Source organism: Dama dama, chromosome 22 (genome assembly GCF_033118175.1).
Source record: "Dama dama isolate Ldn47 chromosome 22, ASM3311817v1, whole genome shotgun sequence".
Taxonomy (NCBI): Eukaryota; Metazoa; Chordata; class Mammalia; order Artiodactyla; family Cervidae; genus Dama; species Dama dama.
The window spans coordinates 13,612,097-13,637,510 of NC_083702.1; the positions used below are offsets into that span (position 1 = coordinate 13,612,097).

Here is a 25,414-nt window from a genome sequence, read left to right on the forward strand (position 1 = left end):
GAGATGGGCATGATCAACTCTGCGTTAACGGAACTGCATGGTGGGAGTGGGGGAATCATGGGCAGGTGATGGTGAAGGATGGGGGGCAGGCATGGGATGAGTAGGGGGTAGGGGTCCGGAGGTGGGTGGAGCTCAGATGTAGAACGTGGGTGTGTATTGCCATGCTACTTCAGTTTTGCTTATATTCTTCACACTCTGCATGTCTAAACTGCCCATGCCGTCAAAACACATCTTAATCTGGGTTCAACCCTGACCCCTGGGGACATTTGGGAGTTCACACGGGCATCAGCGAGGTGGGTCTAAGGCTGTGGTTACGTGTCCGTGGTCTATGGAGAAGGAAGAGCAGCGGACTCAGAGTCAGAAAGCCCAGAACTGACCTCTGGGAACCAGCTCAGCTGACATTTTATCATCTACGGAACGGGAGTGAGGATAATTACAGAGTGCTTGTAGGATCTTTTTGGAGAGTGAAATGATTTATAACCCTCAAACTGTGCTGCACTGGCAGCTGGTGGAGGCTTGGTTTAAAATCTCATCAAGACCTTGCTCTGCATAACTGGCACCTGAATCACCGCCCCCCCCCCCAACCCCTATCCCATTGCTCTGGGTGTTTCAAACTTTGGGATGCAACCATTTAGGGCTGTGAGATAAACTTGGTGGGAGGGATGCAACCTGAACTAAAGGGCTTCCCAGGTGGCTCAGTGGTAAAGAACCCGCCTGCTAATGCAGGAAACAGGGGAGACATGGGTTTGATCCCTGGGTCGGGAAGATCCCCTGGAGGAGGAAATGGCAACCCACTCCAGTATTCTTGCCCGGAGAATCCCATGGACAGAGGAGCCTGGTGGGTTGAGGTCCACGGGGTCACAAAAAGCTGGACAGGACTTAGCAACTAAACAAGAGGAGAAACAGCAACCGCCACTAAAACACAGAACAGAACACCCCCCATGACGTGGGAGAGAAAACATGAGTGCACAGCACACAGGAAAGGTAAGTTTAGCTTCGTGGAAGCATTTCTTATGCGCTCATGAACTGCTTACATGGGTCATGATCCCCAAAGCCATCGAGTCAGAGCTCTGGACACAGAAAAAGCTGTTGGAGGTGAGGCACAACCCCTTAGTCTAATCACTGTAGCGATGCAGAGCAGCTAAGTGCCCAGTATGTGCCAGAAATAGCGCGAAATGTTTTCCTCGATACTAATCTTTAATTCTTACAGGTACTGGGAGTCCCATACGACGTACGAAAACAGTGAGGCTCGGTGGGATGAAGTGATTTGCCTAATGTCTTAGCCTGCTCAAGGTTGCCGTGATAAAACACCATAGCTGGGTGACTTAAACAGAAATTTATTTCCATTTCTCACAGTTTTGGAGGTGGGAAGTCCTCAAAATAAGGTGCTGGCTGATTCAGTTTTGGTGAGGATCTTCTTTGCCTACGGACAGCTGTCTTCTCACTGTGTCCTCAAGTGTCCTCTGGAGAGGGCGCTCCTCCTCCACTTGTAAGGCCACCAACCCTATGGGATGAGGACCCCACCTTTATGACCTCCTGTGAGTGCGTGCGTGTTAAGTCACTTCAGTCGTGTCTGACTCTTTGTGACCCTATGGGCTGTAGCCCGGCAGGCTCTGCTGTCTGTGGGATTCTCCAGGCAAGAATACTCCTTCTCCAGGGGATCTTCTCAACCCAGGGATTGAACCCAAGTCTCCTGCATTGGCAGGCAGATTCTTTACCACTAGCACCACCTGGGAAGCCTCTTATGACCTTCAGTTCAGTTCAGTTCAGTCACTCAGTCATGTCCAACTTTTTGTGACCCCATGGACTGCAGCACGCCAGGCCTCCCTGTCCATCACCAACTTCCGAAGCTAACTCATGTCCACTGAGTTGGTGATGCCATCCAACCATCTCATCCTCTGTTGTCCCCTTCTCCTCCTGCCTTCAATCTTTCCCAGCATCAGGGTCTTTTCCAATGAGTCAGTTCTTCACATCAGGTGGCCAAAGGATTGGAGTTTCAGTTCAACATAAGTCCTTCCAATGAATATTCAGGACTGATTTCCTTTAGGATGGACTGGTTGGCTCTCCTCGCAGTCCAAGGGACTCTCAAGAGTCTTCTCCAACACCACAGTTCAAAAGCATCAATTCTTCCGTGCTCAGCTTTCTTTATAGTCCAATTCTCACATCGATATATGACTACTGGAAAAACCATAGCCTTGACTAGATGGACCTTTGTTGGCAAAGCAATGTCTCTGCTCTTTAATATGCTGTTTAGATTGGTCATAACTTTTCTTCCAAGGAGTAAACGTTTTTTAATTTCAAGGCTGCAGTCACCATCTGCAGTGATTTTGCAGTCCCCCCAAATAAAGTCTGTCACTGTTTCCACTGTTTCCCCATCTATTTGCCATGAAATGATGGGACCAGATGCCATGATCTTAAGTTTTCTGAATGTTGAGCTTCAAGTCAACTTTTTCACTCTCCTCTTTCACTTTCATCAAGAGGCTCTTTAGTTCTTCTTCACTTTCTGCCATAAGGATGGTGTCATCTGCATATCTGAGGTTATTGATATTTCTCCTGGCAATCGTGATTCCAGCTTGTGCTTCTTCCAGTCCAGCATTTCTCATGAGGTACTCTGCATATAAGTTAAATAAGCAGGGTGACAATATACAGCCTTGATGTACTTCTTTCCCAATTTGGAACCAGTCTGTTGTTCCACGTCCAGTTCTAACTGTTGCTGCCTGACCTGCATACAGATTTCTCAAGAGGCAGGTCTTATGACCTTACTTAACCTCAGTTACCTCCTAAATGTCCTGTCTTCGAATAGAGCCTCCCTGACGATTCAGGCTTCAACACATGAATCCCAATGGGTCCCAATGGACTCAGTCCACAGCACCATGACAGTAGACAATAGTCTGAATTTGAGCTAGAACTTGAGCCTGAGTCTTCCTGGCATGCCCTACTGTGTCACTAACTCATGGGCTTCCCAGATGGCACTAGTGGTAAAGAACCTGCCTGCCACTGCAGGAGACATAAGAGATGCAGGTTGGATCCCTGTGTCAGGAAGATCCCCTGGAGGAGGGCACAGCAACCCACTCCAGTATTCTTGCCTGCAGAATCCCATAGACAGAGGAGCCTGGAGGGCTACAGTTCAGAGGGTTGCAAAGAGTTGGACACGACTGAAGCGGCTTAGCATGTACCCCCAGGACACTGGGAACGTGTAGGACTCAGAGCTGGAGGCAGTGCATGACATCAGAGCCGATGGTCAAGCACACAGCTCAGGGGCTTTGGGCAGATGGCTTCCCCCTAGGTAAACCGGGGCTCTCACAAAGCTGTTCACAGCCTCGGGATGCTAGGAGGTTATCTAGGATGATGCAGGTGGAAGCACAGCCCAGGGAAGCCCTCAGCTATGAGCTTCATGGACATGGGAAGCTTTGTCCATAGACATACTCCAAGGGCCAACAGCAGGGCTTGGCACTCAGCATGTGCTTAATAAATGCCACGAACTGGATTTTCAATTATCGTTGACCAGAAATACCTGGATGTCAGCTCCAGCTTGCTTATCACAAGACAGCAAGAAGGCATCTGAACTGACTGTGCCTGCTCCCTGTCGGTGACGAGGATAACAGAGGTACGGCCACCACGGTTGATATGAGCATCGCAAGGGATGATCCACGTAAGGTCTTTATCCAGGGGAGTCCCCATGAATCCTCCCATGGAGAGGACCTGGGCTTTCTTACTGTCTCCTGGCCGGATCTGAACGGTGCAGCAAGGAGATGCACAGGGCGGGACCACTGTTCTGACGAGGAAGTGTTTGGAGTGTTCACCCCAATCAATCTGCCTCTGCCATCCAGGGCACCTTCTGAGGCTGCGCTCGGGGTAGAAGAGGGGCAGTGGGGTGTCTGGGGACCCTCCCTGGTGCTCTACACAGATTCCATGGGGAAGGGAGAAGAGGTGGGGACATCTAGGGGGTGGAGAGCACCCGCAGTGCAGACACTGGCTCTGATATCATCTTATAAGAGGGGCTGCTCCGAGGGAAGGACCAGCCACTAGATTCTGGGGTGTGTGGGAGGGGTCCTCATGGACAAGACCCCTCCCTGGAGAATTCTTGAAAATTCCCAGGGACTCTGTGTGCTGCCGAACGCATGAGGTTGGGCTCTGCTGCGGGAGAAGGAAGACTGTCCAGGGTTCTGTCCCATGTCTACTGAGATTGCAGGGGGTCCGGGGGGCAGAACCTCGAAGCTTGAACCTTTGAAACTGACCATCCCCTACATGGGGAGGAGACTCTGCTGACTGGGTCTCTGGAGGCCGGGAGTGTTTAGCCAGGCCCCCCAGGAAGGGGTATTTTTAACTCAGAGCAGGAGGTCTGTGTGGGGAGCTGACTTTGGACTTTTGACCTCCAGAGCTATGAGACAACAAATATCTGATGTCTGAAGCCACCCAATTTATGCTCCTTTGTTAAGGCTCCTCAGCAACCCAAGACAGTGAGATACTGGGCCAATTTTTCCTTATTTATATTTTTCAGCATTTTAAGATTATTAGTAGATACATCAGACTTTCATGATCAGGAAAAGCATACTTCTTCTTTAAAAAAAAAACCCTCACTCAGCGAGTATCCTAAACACCCCACTGGATTTATCTCTGGGAATCGGAAGTATCTACACCCACAGAGCATACTGATCACAGCCATGTGACTTTATTATTCTACTGTCTTCATCTGTACAACTTCACTCTTCCAGGAAACACTTGCCCAGGAAGATAAAAGGTGCAAATAAAATGACTTTATGGTTTGTTTCAGGAACTTTGCATTTAAACAAGTATCAGATCATTCAACTACTGAATAGATAGCATCACGTGTCTCCTCTCTAAGACTCCTTGAAACCCTTCCCTCGGTGTGTGCACCAAGCCTTAACTACCGTGCCAGGACCCTTCCCCATATTAGGCAATTTCATTCATCTTAGTGAAAGACCGAAAAGGCAGACACAGGCCATCTCTGCCTCTGCCTTTCCGAGATGCTTCCGAGACTGCATCTTTTGCCATGGCAACAAGGAAACCTAGCCCAGCCTCACCAGCAGGTTGATCTGGTGGCATTTGGGGGCCTTCTACATCTCATGTATCCGAAGTACTGCATTTATTGAGTGCCTTCTGTGTGCAGAGACAGAATCAAGCACTTTACATACACCATTTCAGGGCATCTGTGAAACACACCAATCAAAGATAAACTGAGGCACATTCAAAATCTGAAGTTGATTTGAACAAAACTCCATTTGAATCTAGGTGGCATCCCATCGAGCAGATGAAAAGGAGCTCTTAGAGCCGTATAACATGAAAGATTTTTCCAGGCAGGAGGGAGGGGGAATGAGCACATTATTCAGGCAAAAATGCAGGTTTGTCACTGCAGAGCTAACTTTTGTTTAGCTGGAAATTCACTGGAAGGACTGATGCTGAAGCTGAAGCTCCAATACTTTGCCCACCTGATGGGAAGAGCCGACTCATTGAAAAGACCCTGATGCTGGGAAAGACTGAAGGCAGGAGGAGAAGGGGGCGACAGGGGATGAGATGGTTGGATAGCATCACTGACTCAATGGACAGGAGTTTGAGCAAATTTCGGGAGACAATAAAGGAGAGGGAAGCCTGGCACGCTGCAGTCCATGGGGTCGCAAAAGAGTCGATTATAACTTACTGATGAACAACAACAACAGCCTTAGCCAGCACAGATGAGCTGCTCACAGCAGGGCTGCCCACGCTGCCCACACCCTAGCCCTCCAGGTCCAGTGAGACCATCTCACAAAGTGATAAACACACTCCAGTACCTGGCTACTTTGGGCACCTGATGGTATTCTGCTCCTGGTTACCTGGAGAGTTGTCTCAAGTGGACAGACCCCTCTGCTCCTAGAAGACCTAGTCTGGACAGTTTCCTGGGGCGGGGTCACTATGGAGACCATTCCCCAAGCACAGAGGCATCCCGCCACCCCCTACCGCCGTCCCCCAACCCACCCCAGGACTTGCGTCTCTCTGCCTCGGGCCTGGAGAATATGAGTCACAAGAGGCAAATGGGCTTCAAACACAAAGAAGCAGTTATTAGAGGCCGTCGCATTTCCTGCCAGGATCTGGGGCCTCGAGTTATGGCTGGGAAGGCAGAGTGGACCCCGCGGGCTGAGGAGGCTGGGACACAAGCTAGGCTGAGCATCCTTCTCTCAGAGGCCGTGACGCTGCCCACGCCAACCTGTGGATTGAACCTTTCATTTCCCCTCAGTGACAAATGCACACATTTGCTCTCAAGCAGGCAGAATCTGCCCCTGAGTGGTCTTTGGAAAAGAAAAAACTCAACGCCAGAGTGATGACTCACTAAACAGCAAAGATGACTTGACTCGCTCAGTGCTGGGGGCGGGGGGAGCGTGTGGGGTGCACTTACCCAGAAGAAGAAGTTAAAGACGAAGAGCAAATACTTCAGGTAGACGGTCAGCCAGTCGTCCTGCTCCACCTTGTAATGGGCCATGGCTGCCGGCCCTGCAAAGAAGACACATGCATGGCCAGGGCGTCCACTGAGGCGGCCTCGCCAGCCCAGAGCCAGGCTCCCCAGTGAGGTTCCCTTCAAGGGGCTCCCAAGCCTGTCTGACCGGGGGCTCTGAGGTTGGGGGTGTGCAACCCTGAGCAAAGAACAGAAAAACCCAGAGGCCATTAGACATACAATGGAGGTAACCCAGACAGAATTTTCTAGGCCTGTGGATCTTGGTTTGGTTCCTCTGACGTAGGTCTAACCTGCAAGTCTTCCTACCAACTTTGCAGCGTCCTTTTGTATTCTTCTTAAACAGACTTTTGTGGTGGCTCAGATGGTAAAGAATCTGCCTGCAATGCAGGAGACCTGGGTTTGATCCCTGAGTCGGGAAGACCTCCTGGAGAAGGGAACGGCTACCCGCTCCAGTATTCTAGCCTGGAGAATTCCATGGTTGTGCTGGGTCTTAGTGGCGACATGTGGGATCTTTAGCTGTGGCATGTGAAGTCTTGGTTGTGGTATGTAGGATCTAGTTCCCTGAGCAGGGATCGAACCTGGGGCCCCGCATCAGGAGTGCAGAGTCTAAGCCACTGGACCACCAGGGAAGTCTCCAGTCTTGTTCTGCTCTTACTCTCTGCCCTGTCTCTGCAGGGCTGCCAGACACAAGTGCGTGAATGCACACACACACACACACACACGCACACACTATTTGCACCTGCTTTGCAGTGGAATCCTGCAATCATTTGAACAAGACCTTTGCACACGGAGGTGAGGCACGAACCTCAAATCAGAGCATCCGTGCTCAGAAAGGGCCTCAGTGATCCCCAGGCCACCTCGCCTGCCCCCGGCACATCGACTTTCCAAAGAAGGAAGTGGCTGAGGGGCTTGGCAGGAGGAAGACAAGAGCTCTGGAGCCCAGCTGCCTGGGTTCCAGCCCTTATCTGTCACAGGCACGTGAGAATCTGGGTAGTTAGGGAACCTCTCGTCTTCTGTATCCTCATCTGGACGGGAGGAAATGATGACGATGCCTGCTTGGCGGGATGTGTCGCAGACTCGATGGGATGGTCTCTGTGAGGGGCTGACCTCAGTCCCCAGCACAAGGTAAATCTCGGTTGGCTAATTTTGATTGCCTGGGGCAGGGATTAAAACCAGGAGGCTGGCCGTAGAACTCCTAGTCTTTGCCCCAGAGCTCCCTCCCCTAGTCCTGATGCCCACCGGTGGGCTCCTTGGGCTCTGGCGTCAGTGGGATGAGAAGGTGAAAGGTCACTGTGCCCAGTGGTCTCATTCGCATCTAAGTCCCAACAGCAGCCTCTGTGGTCCTTCCTCAGGCTTCTCATCCCCTGGGCACACACGCTGACACTCAGCGTAGCTGCTCCTTAAGGAATAGCCCCTTTAGGGGGAACTCTTTTATTCCAGACCCAGAGCAGCAAGGCCATGGTTCTGCCCACCTCTGTCTCCTTCTCCCCAGTTCCCACCCCTGTCCAATCGGGCAGCCTTGCCCACTCTTGGTGACTGGTACCAATCCGACCCACATTACTTCCTCCAGAGCCATTGCTCTGCACTTTATTTCAAGCTCAGGGGCTCCTGAGACAAGGCAAGAGGAAGAGAGAAAAGAAGAGGTGGCTGTCTTATTTGGGATTTCTATTTGCAGACCTCAAATAAGGTAATTTAAGATTTTGTCTTCTTGTTAAAAAAAGGCAAAACCCATTTTTCTCCAATTTAGTCTGAGAGGTAGGGTGGCAGAAAAAATACAGAAGGAGAAAAAAGGAAGCCCTATAAAAAAAGTGGCTGGAGTTGGCTAGGCGACTGGCCCAGGAGCTATTACACAGTCATCACGCAGGTCACTATGCAGGTGCCTATGAAGGGACCCTCTGGCCAGTGGGCTCGGCCTCTCCCGTCTGCATTCTCCTCTCCCTGGGTCTGGTCCTCCCCTCCCAGCCGGGGCCCACTGGACCCATGCACCAGAGCCTTTTCCAGACCTGCAAACCAAGGCATCAGGATGCTCCGAAGGAAACTGTATTTTTAAGAGGAGTTCAGGCAGATGACAGGATTTAATTAAAATCATACATTTCTAATGGCAAAGTTTCAGCCACTAGGGATAGAGAAGACAGAACCGCATGGGTCTGTGGAATGTCAGGGTCAGCAGAAACCTCTGGGCTCACTTAATCCAACCTTCTGCAGAAGAAATGAGGAAATTAACACACATCTGAGTTAAGTCACACACTTTAACATAACTCTAAGTTGCATGGCTAATGGTTTCCTATCCTCCCTGTTTTGTGCTCCTTCCATGGGGCCCTACCATCTGTGGGGCCCTCTGCTGGGAGTGGCAGAGGTACCCAAAGAAGTATCAGAACTAGCCTGGAGCCAGATGCCTGGATGTGAAATCTACCCTTGTCATTTCCTGGCTGTGTGACATGGGGCAAGTTACTTAACCTCTCTGTGCAGGTAACACTTACTGAGCACTTATCATGTGCCAAGCCCAGGACGAAGTGCTTTACACACTTGATCTTGTTCCAGCTACCCAATAGCCCTACGAAGTAGTAGTTGTTCAGTCGCTCAGTCGTGTCTGACCCTTTGCAGCCCCATGGACTGCAGCACACCAGACTTCCCTGTCCTTCACCATCTCCCGGAGTTTGCTCAAATTCATGTCCATTGAGTCGATGATGCCAGATGAATGAGATGGTATGAAGTAGAGTTATTCTCGTTTTGCTAGATAAACAAACTGAGGCTCCGAGAGGTTAAATAACTTGTCCAAGTCACAGAGCAAGTAAGTGGTAAAACCAGAACAGAACGAGGAGCTTCTGACTCAGCCTTATCCACCACGCACTGCTGCTGGGACCAGAGCTGCCAGGGGAAGGGAGCAAGGAGGACCGAGGTTGCTGGCTTCCCTAACACCTGTTCCCCCTCAGCCTTAGGACCAGAAACCCCCATTTCAGGTGGGCACCTGGCCACCTGGAGCAGATGACACTTTCCAGCCCCGCTCCCTGCTGGGTTCTGCCGGGATTAACTGATGGCAGAGGGCATGGAAGCAGAAGCAGTGTATGCACCTACTTAAAGTAACATTTTTGGGCGAGCGTTTCCCGTGTGTTTGAGAAGGTAAATCCTGTCACTGTGAGCTGCCATAGTTCCACAGCCATCAATTAGGTCAAACTTGCTAGTTGTACTTTTTACAGCTTCATCCTTACTGATTTTGTGTATGCTTGCTCTACTGGCTCTTAAAAAAGGTATATCAGACTCTCACTAGGACCGTGAACTTGTATGTCTGTCTTCAACTCTATTTATTGTTTTCTTTAAAACATTTTTTATTAAAATATAATTGATTTACAATGTTGTGTTAGTTTCAGGTGTATAGCAAACTATATATATACATAACATATATATATTATATAATAATATATGTATTTATCTGAAAAAGAATATATATACATATATGTATATATACATATGTTATTTTTCTATACATATATATTCTTTTTCAGATTATTTTCCGTTATAGGTTATTGCAAGATATTGAGATAGTATATATATATATATATTTTTTTTTTTCTTTTTCAGGTTATTTTCCATTAGAGTTTATTACAAGAAATTGAGCATAGTTTCCTTGCAATACAGTATGTCCTTGTTGGCTAATTCTGTTCATTTTTGCTTCATATATCTTGGAGTATATATAGATTTGGTATTGTGATATCATCCTGATGGATCAACCCCTTTATAATTAGTAAATGCCATTCTTTATCTCTAGTAATCAGAAATATCCTAAAAGTAAGGCAAGGCATGTCTCTCTTCACCCCTTCCTTCTAGTAAGTTGGAAGGCTGATGGAATGGCTGGAGCTCAAGCAGCCATTTTGAACCATGAGCTGGAAACCATGAGTTGAAAACCATGAGCAATCAGTTCAAAGAGCCTGGATCTCAGATGATTTTGGAGCTGCTACACCATCTGTGGGCTGTTCACCTCCAGACTTAGCTTATATGAGAGAACAAAAGAACTGATGGCTTCTTTAAGGTATGTGTTTGAACATTCTATCACCCGCAGCTAACTTCAGCCTGGTGTGGTGGATGGAGTGCTAAGTACAAACGTCTGCCAGAGAATGCGAACAGGGTCACTGAGGATGGGCAGGGAGATGGGCTGTGATGCTGGGCACTGGTCACCAAGCTCTTCTAACTGTATACTTCATCACTAAAATGTTTTCAGCATATCCCATAAATATGTATATTTATTTATAAATTTTATTCATGGACTATTGTCAATCTATACAGTAAATATCATCAAAGCTTAATTTTGCTTTTTTTTTTTTTAAAGATGAGAGTAATTAGGAACAGGAATCCTAAGTAGATCGGCTGTCTGCACTTTGGGGTTCACTGGTGCAGGCTATAAGTGGAGGAGTGAGAGGTGTACAGGCAGGTCGGGGTCAGACCATGGGCAGCCAAGCCTCGGAGCTTAGACTCACATCCTGAAGTGATGAGAACCACGGTTAAGTGCTCAGCGAGGCAGTCCCTTGACGAGACCCACATTTCAGAGAGAGTCCCAGACAGGGGCAGCATGGGGTTGGGGCCGACTGGGTGCTTGGGAGACCAGTTAAGCAGTTGGCACAGTTGAGGCTGGTGTCCAAGAGAAAGACAGCAGGGTCTGAACCGGGCTAGGGGCAGCGGGCTGGAGAGCAGGGGTCAGACACTGAAGGCAGGCGCACATACAGCTAGGAGGCAGCCGGGGAAAGATCCTGGGAGGAGGAAGCAGCCTCGGGGAGACTGATTCACAAGGGACTGGGCCGAAGGAGAACAGGGGAGCCAGGAGTGGGCCGTAGGGCCACGTGCTGCTGAGTCCCAAGAGCCTGGCAGGTCTCACCTTTGCCAGAGCAGCATCAGCGGAGGATGCTGAGGGCTAGGGATCCAACAGTGAGGGCGGAGAGGGAATGGAGACCCAAGGTAGATATTTTCAAATGAGAAGGCGGGGGAAGCAGCTAGAAGGCCTAGTTAGGGTGGGGAAGTGTTTCTGACTTTGTAAGGAAGGGTGATTTGCATGTCCATCTCAAGGGGAAAGATGCCACAGACATTACTAAACCCTCCTGGCTAGTGACCAGGGATGGGGGGATGGGCTAAAGGCGGGTGGGTGGGCCCGAGTGCTTCCAGATGGGCCCGGCAGGCTTACAGCACTCTCCTCCCCACCCTCCTTTCTCCCCGCTCTCCTCAGCCCTCCCCTGTGATTAAGACCATCTCCTGGGGAGGCCTGTAGTAGGGGTGGGGGTGGGAATGGCAGCAGCAGCCCCAGGAAAGGAAAGCAAACCCCAGCTGCCTGATAGGCTTTCTCCTGACCCCTTGCGCCCCTGTCCTCCACCCCCAGTGAGTGGAGGAGCCAGGCTTCGGATCATCTTCCAGAACCATTTTCCCAAGGAGTGTCTCGTGATTTCTCAGAAACAGACTCATCTTCTTAAGTGGGTTTCATTGGGTGGGCAGGAATCAATGGGAGGACGCTCCTCTAAGGAGTATGAGATAGACAGTGGTGGGGGAGGCAGGCAGGGCAGAGACCCCCCCTCCCCTCAGGGGATGATAGTCAACTGTGTCACAGGATCCCAGAAAATCCTGTGGGTATGAAGAGGTGACCCTGCCTCCTTGACCCTCACTCCTGGTGGCTCAGATGGTAAAGAATCCACCTGTCAGTACAGGAGACCCAGGTTCGATCCCTGGGTCGGGAAGATCCCCTGGAGAAGGGAAAGGCAACCCACTCCAGTATTCTCGCCTGGAGAATTCCATGGACAGAAGAGCCTGGCGGGCCCCAGTTCATGGGGTCACAAAGAGCCGGACATGAATTAGTGACTGAACAACAACAACACCACCACAATAATACACTGTCTGTAATACACCCTCTACTCCCGGGGTCTCACCAACCCCTTATTCTCTGATGCTCCTGCGAGCCCTAGCTCAGGCTGGAGGTGCCCTGAGCCTCCATCTCTCAAGTGGAGAGATCCCATACTTGGGGTGTGGGGGAAGCTTGGTGATTCTAAAATAAAAACAAAGCCAGTATATTTGCTGTGGAAAAACCAGCTCCACCCTCTCCATCAGTTAGATAAGTGCCACTTTCCTGCTCTGGGTTCCTGGTCAACAAAAGGCAGGCCTGCGTGATGGTCAAACAGTTGGAAAGGAAAAAACAGTCTAAGTGGTTTAACGTGTAACTGAACATAGGCTTGGAATGAACCTTGGCTGCAGCTGCTGTGTGTGTGGTCCTTCTTCACCCTCTTCCCTCTCTGTTTCATTTCCACATGCCTGACCTAGTCCTGGTGGGTGGGCCGTCCCTCTGAAGGGGTCCGAGAAGTGGGGCTCCCTCAGGCCTGCAAAAGAGACAGCTGGTCATAACCCAGCATTTCTGACTCGGCCCCTTTGAGAACTGAGAAAGCTGAGCCCCGGGATGGGCGGGGGGCGGTGGGGGGGGGCGGTCACACTGTGGCCAAGGTCACACTGCAGATTAATGGCAGGACAGAGAGCTGGCCTTCTGGCTTCATGGCCACCAAGAGGATTCTGATTGGCTGATATACGTATCATCATCATTAACTTTTGCTAAAATGCTAATAGGTGCTTAGGGGCTTCCCAGGTGGCCCAGTGGTAAAGAATCTACCTGCCAATGCAGGAGATGTGGGTTGGACCCTGGGTTGTGAAGATCCCCTGGAGAAGGGAATGGCTACCCACTCTAGTATTCTTGCCTGGAGAATCCCATAGACAGAAGAGCCTGGGTCCATGTGGTTGCAAAGAGTCGGACACGACCTAGTGACTAACAGCAGCAACATAACGTGGTAAGCACTGCACTCAGGGCTGTCTGTGCACTAGCTGATTTAACACCGAAAACAACCACGGGAGGGTTATCAGCCCTTTTACTGGGGGGGAAACCGAGGCACAGCATGAGAAAGTGGAGGGGGGCATGAGAGTGGGAGCAGATGTTTACTGGTCTTTGGAAAGTTCTAGTTTTGGCCTCTTGTAACTGCTTCCAGCTCGGCAGCCTCTGGCTGAAGTTGAATGAAGGGGTCTTTGCCTGGCATAGACCCCAGATGGGGACTGCATGAGGGGGCGGGGCCAGTGTTCTCTGATCCTGGCAGGATCCTGGGTCAGGAGTGCCACCAAGACCCCAAATGCCTGGGGACCCTGTAGGGGACCATGCCCTCCTCCCTGCTCTTCCATCTCCTTGACCTCAAGGCTGAGAATCGGCAGCTGTGAGTGCTATAGCAAGACTGCGGCTGGCCTGGGGGCTCTGGGTGACCACCGGCTTGTTCCATTACATTATCGTGTTTACTGTGGGCAGGTAGGGATGCAGGTGACTCTTCTGGACCACACATAGGTTCAAATGCTACTTAGAGCATCATGTGGATGGTGCCAGAGGTGAAACAAATTAAAATCCCAACACCAAAAACTCTTAATCTAAATCCCCAGAGACACATATTTTCCTAAGTACGGGGCTATTTTTTCGTACTTCATGTGCAAGTGCCAATGTGTATTCAATGGATTAGTCGTGGCTGCGCTCAGAACCTAAAGCAGGTGGTTTGTCTGCCTTCTGCGTCTCTGCAGCAATACATACACAGTCTTGGAGGTTCTGCCTGTTAGGCAAGTATCACTCTCTGTTGTTTTTACTGGGTCCTTCTTAAAAATAAATCGCTGTCTGACCTAGGAAATGAGGACTTCCCTAGCGCTTATGATAGGAATCAGTGAACAGGGAGGGCTTCCCTGGTGACTCAGTGGTAAAGAATCTGCCTGCCAATGCAGGAGACACGGGTTTGATCCCTGATCGAGGAAGATCCCACATGCCTCGGAGCAACTAAGCCAGTGCGCCACAACTACTGAGGCTGTGCTCCAGAGCCCAAAGCCCCAACTACTGAGCCCACATGCCACAGTTACTGAGGTCTGAGCACCTTAGAGCCCGGACTCTGCAACAAAAGAAGCCACTGCAATGAGAAGCCCAAGCACCACAACCCATAACCAGAGGAAAGCACTTGAAGGAACAAAGATGCAGCACAGTGAAAAAAAAAAAAAAGAATCATCAAACAAACAAAAACAGTATTAGTCGGCGGGTTAGAAGATCCTGGTGTGAATATCAGCTGTCAACTATGGCTGTGAGACCCTGGGCAGGTCATAGGCCCTCTTGGGCCTCAGCTTTCTCATCTGTGAAATGGGGCTGGTGCTGGTCCGGCTTTGTCTTCCTTGCAGGGTGGTCATGGGGATCACATGAGCGGAAGAATTTACAAGAACTGTGTGTGCTATGATGACAACCTCAGTGCCATGGCAGGGTGAAGGGATTATTACAACCAACACCCTAAGAGGTCTTTGATGAGGAACAAGGCATGGGTAACCCGATAGAAAACATCGACCAGAGGCCGTGTATCTGATAGTGGGGGACACAGGCTCACAGCCTCTACTTAAGCCCGCTGCCCACTAGTGGGTACCACTTCGATGGTCATGACAGGAGACCTTCTCCTCAGCTGACCAGGAAGGATGCACCTGCAGAAAATCAGTACCTTACTTTGACAAAGTAGATTGGTCCAGACATGACAGTCATTTAAAAGAAGGGAGGAGGAAAATATTAATAATATTTAACTAAGGCTACATTAAGATGAGCCTCTAAATCATGACACTCTATCAACTAACCTGTGGTGAAAGCAGGCAGGGTAAGAATGATAAAGAATTATACTCTCTATAGAATTACAGGGAAATCAATTTGAGCTTATACATCGGAAGGCAACTGAAGGTTGAAGAGGATCTTTACTGAAGATTATACTAGAAATAGTATGGCTGATTCCAGTAAAGAGCTCCTTAGGTCTCTATCAACCATGTTTAATATGAACCTATAAAATATGTATTTGGATATTATTTTTCCTAGACTTCCCTTTCTTATCATTCATCAGCATCTCTCTTTCTAAGCTCTCTTTCACCCAAATATGTTTCTAAAATGCAATTTTTGTACAACTTCCTGCTGGATGGGTTGGTCTGTTTCATTTGAAAGGCTTCCAAACTCTCTGACATGGGTCATCTGAAATTTTCCAGTCTGTAAGGACATTTTGCTTGAAAGTGTGGCAAAAAATCATTTTTTCCTATACCTTTTAATACCCTTCTCTTAAAAGGTAGATATAGTTGAATGTTCTCACTCATTTGTATTTTATTTTATTTATTTATTTATTTTTTTGAAGTTAAAATAGTCTTGTTTTTAAAAGTTTCAAGGTAAGGAAACATACATACACAGGATTTTTCCGATTTACTGGAAGAAATTGAGAATTCTGCTTCAAATTAAATGTACCAAAAATATGTCATTGAAAAGTGGGTTTGTGTTTCAGGAATTTATGCGTATGATTGGCAATGACAAACAAGGACAGATGATTGTGTTTCACTTGATAGAGCTCCTGAAGAATAATGGAAGATTACCAAGACCAGATGGATGCCCAGATGAGGTAACAAAATTTTTTTTATCCACAGTAATCATGCATTTTCTTTCTCTTTTTACCCAAGGACTTAAGGTCAGTTTATGCAGTTCACTGGACTTTTAGATAAATAGCATAAACATGACTGTGGATGTAGATATAGCCATGACATATGCCCCTATAAAAAAATTAAGTGGGAGTTCCGAATTCATGTCTTCACCAATTAAAAAATGGCGCTTTGTGTTCATTGTAATTTTGGTTTATTTTCCCTTTTACAGATTTATGTGATTATGACAGAATGCTGGAACAATAACGTAGGCCAGTGCCCCTCTTCCAGAGACCTAGCTGTTCGAGTTGATCAAATAAGGGACAACATGACTGGATGAAAGAAATGAACTTCACTCTGAGACCAGAACAGACTTACAGAACAAAGTTTTGTATTTCATATTGCTGTGGACTATTGTTATGTATATCATTATTATGTATATCACAATATTAGCCAGCAAAAGTGTGGAAATACCTGCTTAAAACTTTCAAAGTTTAGTGAGTTTTTCTTCATGAGGATACCAGCCAAAAACATTGATGAAAAGTCCTTAGCAAAGAGTTTTGTAAAATATTTCGGGAACCTGATCAGTCAGTTAACATTACTTTTCTTTGGCAAAAAAAAGAAAATTAGACATTTTTCAACTAAGAATTAACTCATTTGTATTTAGTGTGAATTTGCTAAACTGGATGATTTCCTGTTTTACTAAATTTTAAAGTTGAAGTTCAATAAGTATATAGTAAAGTGTAGAGATCTTAAGTGTATAGCTTGATGATCTTTTTCACAGTGAATAGATTCATCTGAAGGCTATGTATTTCCCTCTGAGTACTGTGTTAGCTGCTTCCTGCACATTTTAATTTGTCATATTTTCACTATTCATTTCAAAGTATTTTCTAATCCCCACTGCCATTTCTTTTTTGATCCAGGATTATATGTGTGTTGCTTGATTTTTCAAACATTTGGAGAATGTTTTAGTTGTGATTTTCTTGCCAATTTCTGGCTTGAGTCTACTGTGGCTTGAGAATATGCTCTGTATCATTTTAGTCCTTTGAAATTTGTTGAGACTTGCTTTATGGCCCAGAAAAATCATTTCCTTTAGTGAATGTTCCATGTGTGTTGAAAAGAGTGTGTACTCAGTTTTGTTTAATTACGTTTTTAAAACATATATTTCTACTGAAAAAGAAGGGGGAAAACGGCAAGGGTTTTGGTGAACTTTAAGCACCTCATCTCCATTCTCAACACAGGAAGATGCTGCGAAAGGAACACCCTCTGTGAGGTGGGAGAAGGGGCTCCAAGGCAGGGCTGCAGCCTGGGGGGCCCATGGGTGGGGCTCCATGGGACATCGTGGCAAGGCCTCTGTCATCAAAGTAGGGCTAATGAGGTCATTAAGCCCAGAGGAGGATGGCTATCACCCCTACCGATTCCCTCCATAACCCTTCTGTCCCTCTGCAGGACGCAGGGAGGACTAGCCTTGGCATCTAGAGACCTGAGTTCTGGTCCCATTTCTGTTTCTACCTTGCTCTGTGTCTGCGGGCCTCGAGGAAATGGCAACCCACTCCAGTATTCTTGCCTGGAAAATTCCATGGACAGAGGAGCCTGGTGGGCTACAGTCCATGGGATCGCAGCGAGTCGGACATGACTGAGCGACTTCACTATCACTAGTGGTAAAGAACCCGCCTGCCAATGCAGGAGACATAAGAGATGCAGGTTCAACCCTTGGGTCAGGAAGACACCATAGAGAAGGAAAAGACAACCCACTCCAGTATCCTTGCCTGGAAAACCCCATGGGCAGAAAAGCCTGTCAGGCTACAGTCCATGGGGTTGCAGAGTCAGACACTACTGAAGCAACTTAGCACATAAAACTGCAATGACTATCCGTTACTGAGGTGGGTAAGGCTGCGTCTCTATTCTAGGACTTACTGCTGGCACGTAATTTCTGCCTCACCTGAGGCTCCATGTGTATGATCATGTGCTTACACATAACAAGGGCCAATACTTACTGATCACGTACCATATGTCAGGTATGGTCCTAAGCCCTTTGGAAATGCCCCCTCTTTTAATTCTCACAGTAACCCCATGAGTGGGCATAGGCATTACTCCACGTGACAGAAGAAGAAAGGGAGAGAGAGGGGACAGATTCTGCCTGGGCCAGCCTGTCAGTAAGCAGGGGGTGGAATTCAGTCATGCCGTCTGGCTTCAAAGTGGACTCTTCTCAGGGGCCCATATATTCCATTGTGCCCACCCAAGGCCAGTTTCTCTAGACAGTTCTGGTTCACATCTATTGCCTTGACATGAAGATTGGCAGTACTCTTTTTCACTTAAAAAAATATCCTGACATGGATGTTCAGTCCCGGCTCTTCACCCCTAGCTTACATTGTGCGTCAACAACGTTCAACATTCCTCAAGCCCCCGACTCTTTCTGGCCCAACCCTTCCACCTGCTGTAGATTTCTCCAGCCCACAAGCTCTGACATCCAGACTCACCAACGCCATGGAGAAGCGTAAGGCACTTCCCAAAACCACAGCGCTGGCTAAGATTGGAGCTAAGTCTGTATCCTGAACATGCTCCTGGCACCCAGTGCATCACTGGATGGGGAATGAATGGATGGATGAACATAAGCACCAAAGAGCCATGTGAAAGTCTGTAACTATAACAGTTACAGAACTATGTCTCATTAGTTCCCCAGGATACCTGGGTCAAAGATGATGAAAAGAGAGAAGCAAAACTTACATCATCCTTTGTGTGCCCTGACGCACACGAGTGTGGAAGACATTTCGCATGGACGGTTCAGCACCAGCTCAGCACCTCCCACCAGACCTCCCGGGATGTCCCACCCGAGCCACTGGGTGCTTCCTCCCTCCTCTCTAGGCCACCCGCTCCTTTCCCTCATCTTTCAACGCCAGCCCCAGCTGAGAAACACAGTCCCAGATCCACAGTACATCAAAGTAGAAAACCCTTCTGAAAATAATCGAAATGCGGCACAAAAGGGACCAGGAACCAGGACATACCCTCAGGGGGAGATACCTGGACATACAGGTGCTCCCTAGAGGAGGCTGACTTCAGATGAAACCACAGGTGTTGCGAATGGACATGTATCAGCTCCTCTCTGACCCCCATGTGCTCTCTTTTCCCTGTGTTGGCTCCAGCCCTTGGGGATAGCTCTCTGGCCGAGGCTGGGAAAGCCCACAGCCCTGAGGGCCACCCCAGGGGGATCTCAGGCCTATAAACCCTCTGGCTTCCTCCGCCTCCTACTGCAGGAGGCTCAGCATCACAGTAGTGGTGGCTGAGCTGTTAGAGGTGCGCTGAGCTGGGAAGTAGCTCATTAAATAAACAAATACCAGCTCCGAGGGAGGCAGGTCATCCTGCTCTGTTCCAGAAATGGAAGCTCTCCTAGTCACGGAGACGAGATGTTTTAGGGCCTGGAGAAGCCATCTCCAGCCCCAGCGCCTCTCCCAGAGTCTGGCCAGCAGTCCGAACCCCAGCCCCCTGGAGCTTTGGCTCTCATCGGGGCCAGGCCTTCAAGGGTCTCAACAGTTCAGCGAAGCAGGTGCAATCATGTGTATTTCATAAACGAGGAGGCTGAGGCTTCCCCCAGGCACACCCGGGAACCAGGTCCTGGGGTCAGGGACATCAAAGTCCAGGCCCCTTGGGTCTGGGTTTTCCGCAGGCTTTGAGGGGAGGGGAGGAGTCGCCTCCATGCAGAGTTCACTGCCCTGTCCAGGCTTGGCCCCCAGAGCCTGGACACACCTCCTGAGAAGCCTCGCACAGTGAGGATGGAGGCTCAGAGGGGGCCTTTCTGGGTGGGCTCAGGGTCTGTAGGGCAAGCAGCAGCGTAAGCAGAAGTCCCCAGAGCCCAGGCTGTGAGGCTCTGCAAAGGGGAGACGTGGTTGGGGGATACAGCCAGGCGTCTGGCCCCCTACCCCCTCCACTCACCTCAAAGTCACTTCTAGTTGCCGAAGCCAGAGGCAGCGTCTCAACCCATCCTTCTTCAGCTCTGCTGCCTTTGAAACCACCCATCTCACCTTCCCCTGGAAGCTCGCTCTCAGCAGCTGGGTTCAGGGCTCCTCTGTCTCCCAACCCCTCTCCTGGCTCTCCTTAACCAACCTGCCACGAAAACCCACTCCTTCTGCACATCTCGCTCGCTGCCCACATCCTGCCACAGACCCATCCACATCTCTGGCTGCAGTGGGTTTCTCACTGCTCCTGTATCTGTTTTCCCATCTGAGAAAGTGAAAGTGAAGTTGCTCAGTTGTGTCCGACTCTTTGCGACCCCGTGGACTGTAGCCTACCAGGCTCCTCCATCCATGGGATTCTCCAGGCAAGAATACTGGAGTGGGTTGCCATTTCCTTCTCCAGGGGATCTTCCTGACCCAGGGATCGAGCCCGGGTCTCCCGCATTGCAGGCAGACACTTTAACCTCCCGTCTGAGAGGAACTCATTAATCTGTGAATTCATGGAACCTCACTGGGTGATGCTCCAGGTTCTGGGATGAGATGACTGAGACAGCCCTGATCTCGCAGAGCCCACAGCTGGGGAGTCAGACACATGGGCATCACTTCCACACCATGCACAAGGCTGAAACAAACGTGTGCAGCAGGTGCTGAGGGGGGAGCCCCGGGAGAGTGCTCAGGATGAGCAGGAATTTAGCAAAGAAGGTGCAAAGCAGGTCCACGCCAGGCTCAAGATTGGCCTTTATTCTGGAAGCATGGGGACACCCCAGGACCTTCTGACTCGTGGTGACAGGATTAGAGCCACTACTTAGGAGGTTAAATTAAGTAAACCCAAATGGTTAAGTAAGTTATAAAGCAGAGCCTGGGGTTGCGGATGAGCATGCACTTAAGCAAATTCTCAAAATCACCCACGGGCCTGGGTATGTGTTTTGTTGACTTCTGGTGGCTCTGTAAGGTCACAATAGAGACTGTGGTATTAGGAAGGTCACTTCAGTTTAGTCGCGTGTCCAATTCTTTGAAACCCCATGAACTGAAGCACTCCAGGCTTCCCTGTCTATCACCAGCTCCTGGAGCTTACTCAAACTCATGTCCATTGAGTTGGTGATGCCATCCAACCATCTCATCTTCTGTCGTCCCCTTCTCCTCCCACCTTCAATCTTTCCCAGCATCAAGGTCTTTTCAAATGAGTCCGTTCTTCGCATCAGGTGGCCAAAGGATTGGAGTTTCAGCTTCAGCATCAGTCCTTCTAATGAATACTCAGGACTGATTTCCTTTAGGATGGACTGGTTGGCTCTCCTTGCAGTCCAAGGGACTCTCAAGAGTCTTCTCCAAGACCACAGTTCAAAAGCATCAATTCTTCGGCACTCAGCTTTCTTTATAGTCCAACTCTCACATCCAAGGGCTGGTCATCTAGGCCACCATCAGTCCCAGGCAGCAGCCCAGGCTGCCTACCTGCATGGGTGGACCAAGCCAGGGGAGCAGAGGAGGCTGGTGGTGAGACGTGGGACCCTGAACCCACCAGGGAAAATCATCGCTGCTCCAAACTAACACCACAGGGTTTTAATTCTGATGCACTGGGTCTCAAATGCACCTTTAAAGAACAAAGCATTGCCATCAAATGTACTTACTGCTCCCACTAAAACCAGCTTAATTATAGTGAAGAATACAGTCTATAATTTTTACCACACTCACAGATGGATCTATATTATAATTTTCCTGATCTTCTTGAATGAACGGATTGCGCTTTCCACCTAGAAAGAGCTGCTCTTTTCGTCATCCACATGGAGGCATGTGTGTGAGACCTTCTTGGGGGCAGGGAGCTGCTTGGTCATCATCCCCAGGGAAGGGGGGCGCTCAGCATGAGGGGATTTGGGTGGGAGAGTGTGTGCCCTGGACCCCGGGCGAGGGACAGGCACCAAGGGTGGTCCTCCCTTCCCATGATTCCCAAAGACAATGATGCTCGGAATGACTAATGGACATGGCGTGGTATTACAGAGGCACCGGCAGATGGAGCAAGGGCCAGGTGTCCGGGTGTCTAATTTGGGGCATCCCTCCCTACCTGCCAGCACCTTGGGCAGGTCACTGCCCTCTGTGTATCTCAGTCTCTTGATCTGCATAGGAGGATGTTGGCTGTTCTAGCAGGACATTCTTTTAGGTAAATTTTCCTGTAGAACATCAACATATGAAACAGATAAAGTGCAGCTTCTCTGGCAGAGGGGTGTGTTAAGTCCCTTCCCTGCATTCAAGTTCACTTGATCCCTGTCTCCCCTCCCCTAGGCATCCTCAAGTGGGAACCACAGAGAAACCTGCTCCAGCTCTGTCTGAGGCCAAGATGCAGGCATGAGATTCCTTATTCTTTAATGGTGCCATCACCTGGCATTAGGGATTGTGGGTTCCTGTCCCATCTGGGTTGCACTGAGATTCATTTTGGAGAAGGAAATGGCAACCCACTCCAGCATTGTTTTTTTTTTTTTTTTTTCTGTTTTATTTATTTATTTATTTTTGTAAGTCTTAACACGAGGTTGAGATACAATGAGTATTTTCAGCATAGTTAAGCAAGTAGTGTGTGATAAAATAATTAAGATTTGAAGAATATAACTCAGGCTAATGCATATTTAAGGGCTTCCTTAAATATGAGTGAGTAAAGAATCTGCCTGCAATCTAGGAGACACAGGAGACCCAGGCTCAACCCACGGGTTGGGAAGCCACTCCAGCATTCTTGCCTGGAGAGTCCCATGGACAGAGGAGCCTGGTGGGTAACAGTCCATTGGGTAGCAAAGAGTCGGACACGACTGAACGACTGGAGAAGAGCAACAGCAACTACACTCGGCGCTGTCCACAGTCAGATAAGCCAGGGGACAGCCGGGGGTCTACGTTCCAGGAGTCTGTATCATAGACCCAGGAGATATTTTCTGAACTGAAAGGGACCTCCATGATGATCTGAGAAGCCCGTCATCTCATAGATGGTTTGGCTTGTGCTGAGATTCCCCGGTGGCTCAGACAGGAAAGAATCTGCCTGCAATGCAGGAGACCTGGGTTCGACCTCTGGGTTGGCAGGATCCCCTGGAGAAGGGCATGGCAGCCCACTCCAGTATTCTTGCCTGGAGAATCCCTTGGATTGAGGACCCTTGGGGCTACAGTCCATGGGGTCGCAAAGGGTCGGACACGACTGAGCAACTATAATTTCACTTTCAACTTGTGTGGTCCTCCTTGGCCTCATCCCCATCCTACTTTTTCTTTGATTTTTTATTGTGGCGAAATACACACAACATAAAATGTACTGCTGTCACCATCTCAGATCACCTGCACAGACCATGGGAATAATAAAGCCAAGGGGTGAGCGATTCTCACGATAACTACGAGGTCGGCATTCTCAGGTCTCCCAATCCCACAGACAAGCAAACTCACTCAAGGGCATACAGCTCAGTCTAAATTCAAATCCACCCCCTCGCCCACTCCCCGCATGCTCCTCCACCTCCCAGAGCCCTGGCAGGTCATCCTGCCAGCTCCTGGTGCCTGCCTCCCTGGAGCACGTCCTAGTTTGGGTCTGGCCAGGCCGGTTCATGAGTCCAGCTATTCTCCGGTTTCAGCATCAGGCTTCTCTGATATCTGCTCAGCTCCTAGCTGCTGATGACAGCACCTCTGCCCAGGAGGCCTCTGGCCAGTGGAGCCTTGCTCTGTGCTCTCGGTGGGGGCCCAGGGACCCCAGGTCAGGAGGACTGGCCTCTTCTCTCTCCTCACAGCAGCTCCCAGCACTTCTGACTCGCACTGTCCCGACCCTGGACTCAGCCAGGGAGACGGCGCCTAGGCTGGCTCTTAGGAAGCTGCACTGGGACCTCAGGAGTCCGGGGCCACGGTGACTGCGGCCAGGCAAAAAGGCTGACTGCCACACACAGGCCCAGAGGAGGTGGTGGCCAGAGACGCCAGCCCGTCAGCTCTGCTCCAGCCCCTCTGGCACAGGGTGGGCTGGGAGCCACTGACGCAGGTCTTCCCATCAGTCTGCCCCCAGCCCGTCCACCTATCAGTGGTCCAGCCGACATCTGGGTGCTCGTGCCTTGGAGAACTCACAGATGGTCAGAAGGGCTGGGTGAATATGACCCCGAGAGCAGAGGGAAAACCCCACACCCGCAGTCTCCCAGTGATCCAGGCAGAAGTGGGGGACACAGGGCCCGCGGGCCTCCCAAGCTCGGATTCAAGGCTCAGACTGGAGCTGGAGGAACTCGGGGTGGCGCTGTTCTTGGAGGCCGGGATAGGGGGAGGTGTTTCTTCCGTTGTGGGCATTGAGCAGGGAAGGGGCGTAAGATACACTCATAGTCTGGAGGGTGCAGGAGGCACTCAGGTCCCCCGGCAACAATGGTCCTAGCTCTCAGACTCAACGAAGACTTGCTACTGAGCTTGACTCGGGGACCCAAATCTTCATAGATGCCCCCACAACACTGCTCCCGCCCCACCTTGTCCCAGTGTGGTTCTCTGATGTTTGGCTTGGCCTGTCTCATACATGTCATCCTGACCAGCGGTGTGACCATGCATAGGTCATCTAAGTATCTGAGACAGTTTCCCCCTCCATCCTGTGAGGGCGAGAGGGTGAGGACCCCTGAGAGAGTGACCATGAAGACCAGGAAGTGTGGCTAACATGCAGCCTGCCCCCACCCCACCCCCATCACACCAGCAGCAGCAGCACCTCCATCGAGGGGACCATGGTGGTTTGGATGCTCTGTGGCTCTAAGGGACCAGTCAGACTGCAGGAGGGATGCTGGGGGTGGGGGGGGGGGGGTGACTCAGAGGCCTTCAGTATGACGCACAGGACATCACACTGACGGACATTCACAACCCCGCCGCCCCCTACCCCGCCCCCACCACCGGGATTCAGAAAGGCACAGACACTTCTTTCCAGGCACCAGGAAATTTTAAAAAAAAGGCCCTGAATGACACAATAATTCATCTCCATTCCCAGAGAGGAGGGTTGGTGCAGTTCCTCATTTGGTTTCAAAATAGGGCCTGTACTATGTCTGGTACAGGATACTGTGGCCTAAGAGTAGGCTTTGGAAGACCATTGCTTCCAAGGACTTAGATATATAGCTTGGAGGCCCCTGAATTTGTGTTGAAAATGTTGTCATTGACCTGTGGGGGTCCCATAAGTTTCAGCACATCCCCAAAGGGGTTTATGATTTTCCTCCACAACAGGTTAAGGTGCCTGTTTTGGGTGGGTACAGACAAGACCTGGACTGTGAACTCGTGCAGGAAGGGCCGTGTCTTAGACACAGGCTCAGAGACCCCAGGGAAGCAGCAGAGGCCGAGCTGGGGAGGAGGCCAGGCGTCCTGGGTCTCCAGACCTCCCCCCGCTTCAGTTTGCTGTCTGCCACAGCACACGGACTGGTGGATCCGTGCACGTGTGCGTGCAAGGCAGCGAGAGAGGACACTCATGCATCCGATTCTACACTCCAATTTTCACTTTGGAACTTGGATGTAAATCTGCTAGGTATTAAGTCCAGGAGATGATGTAATTTATTGAAGAGCGTTTGGAAGCTGCTAAGCTCCCTGATAAATAAATCATGTTTCT

The 25,414-nt window shown here is 49.7% G+C and overlaps 1 protein-coding gene and 1 non-coding gene across 4 annotated transcripts in view; both read right to left on the reverse strand.

Annotated features, from left to right (window-relative positions):
- Positions 1 to 25,414, reverse strand: part of TSPAN11 (tetraspanin 11) — a 65,703-nt gene that overhangs the window by 28,976 nt on the left and 11,313 nt on the right. For all 3 annotated transcript variants that reach the window (XM_061124709.1, XM_061124708.1, XM_061124707.1), the window contains one exon: positions 6,392 to 6,486. In XM_061124709.1, coding sequence (XP_060980692.1) covers positions 6,392 to 6,475 — 84 coding nt within the window. In that variant the 5' untranslated portion in view covers positions 6,476 to 6,486. The remainder of the gene's footprint in view (positions 1 to 6,391; positions 6,487 to 25,414) is intronic.
- TRNAR-CCU (transfer RNA arginine (anticodon CCU)) lies at positions 7,006 to 7,077 on the reverse strand. Its single transcript has one exon. It is a non-coding gene; the product is annotated as a tRNA-Arg (tRNA).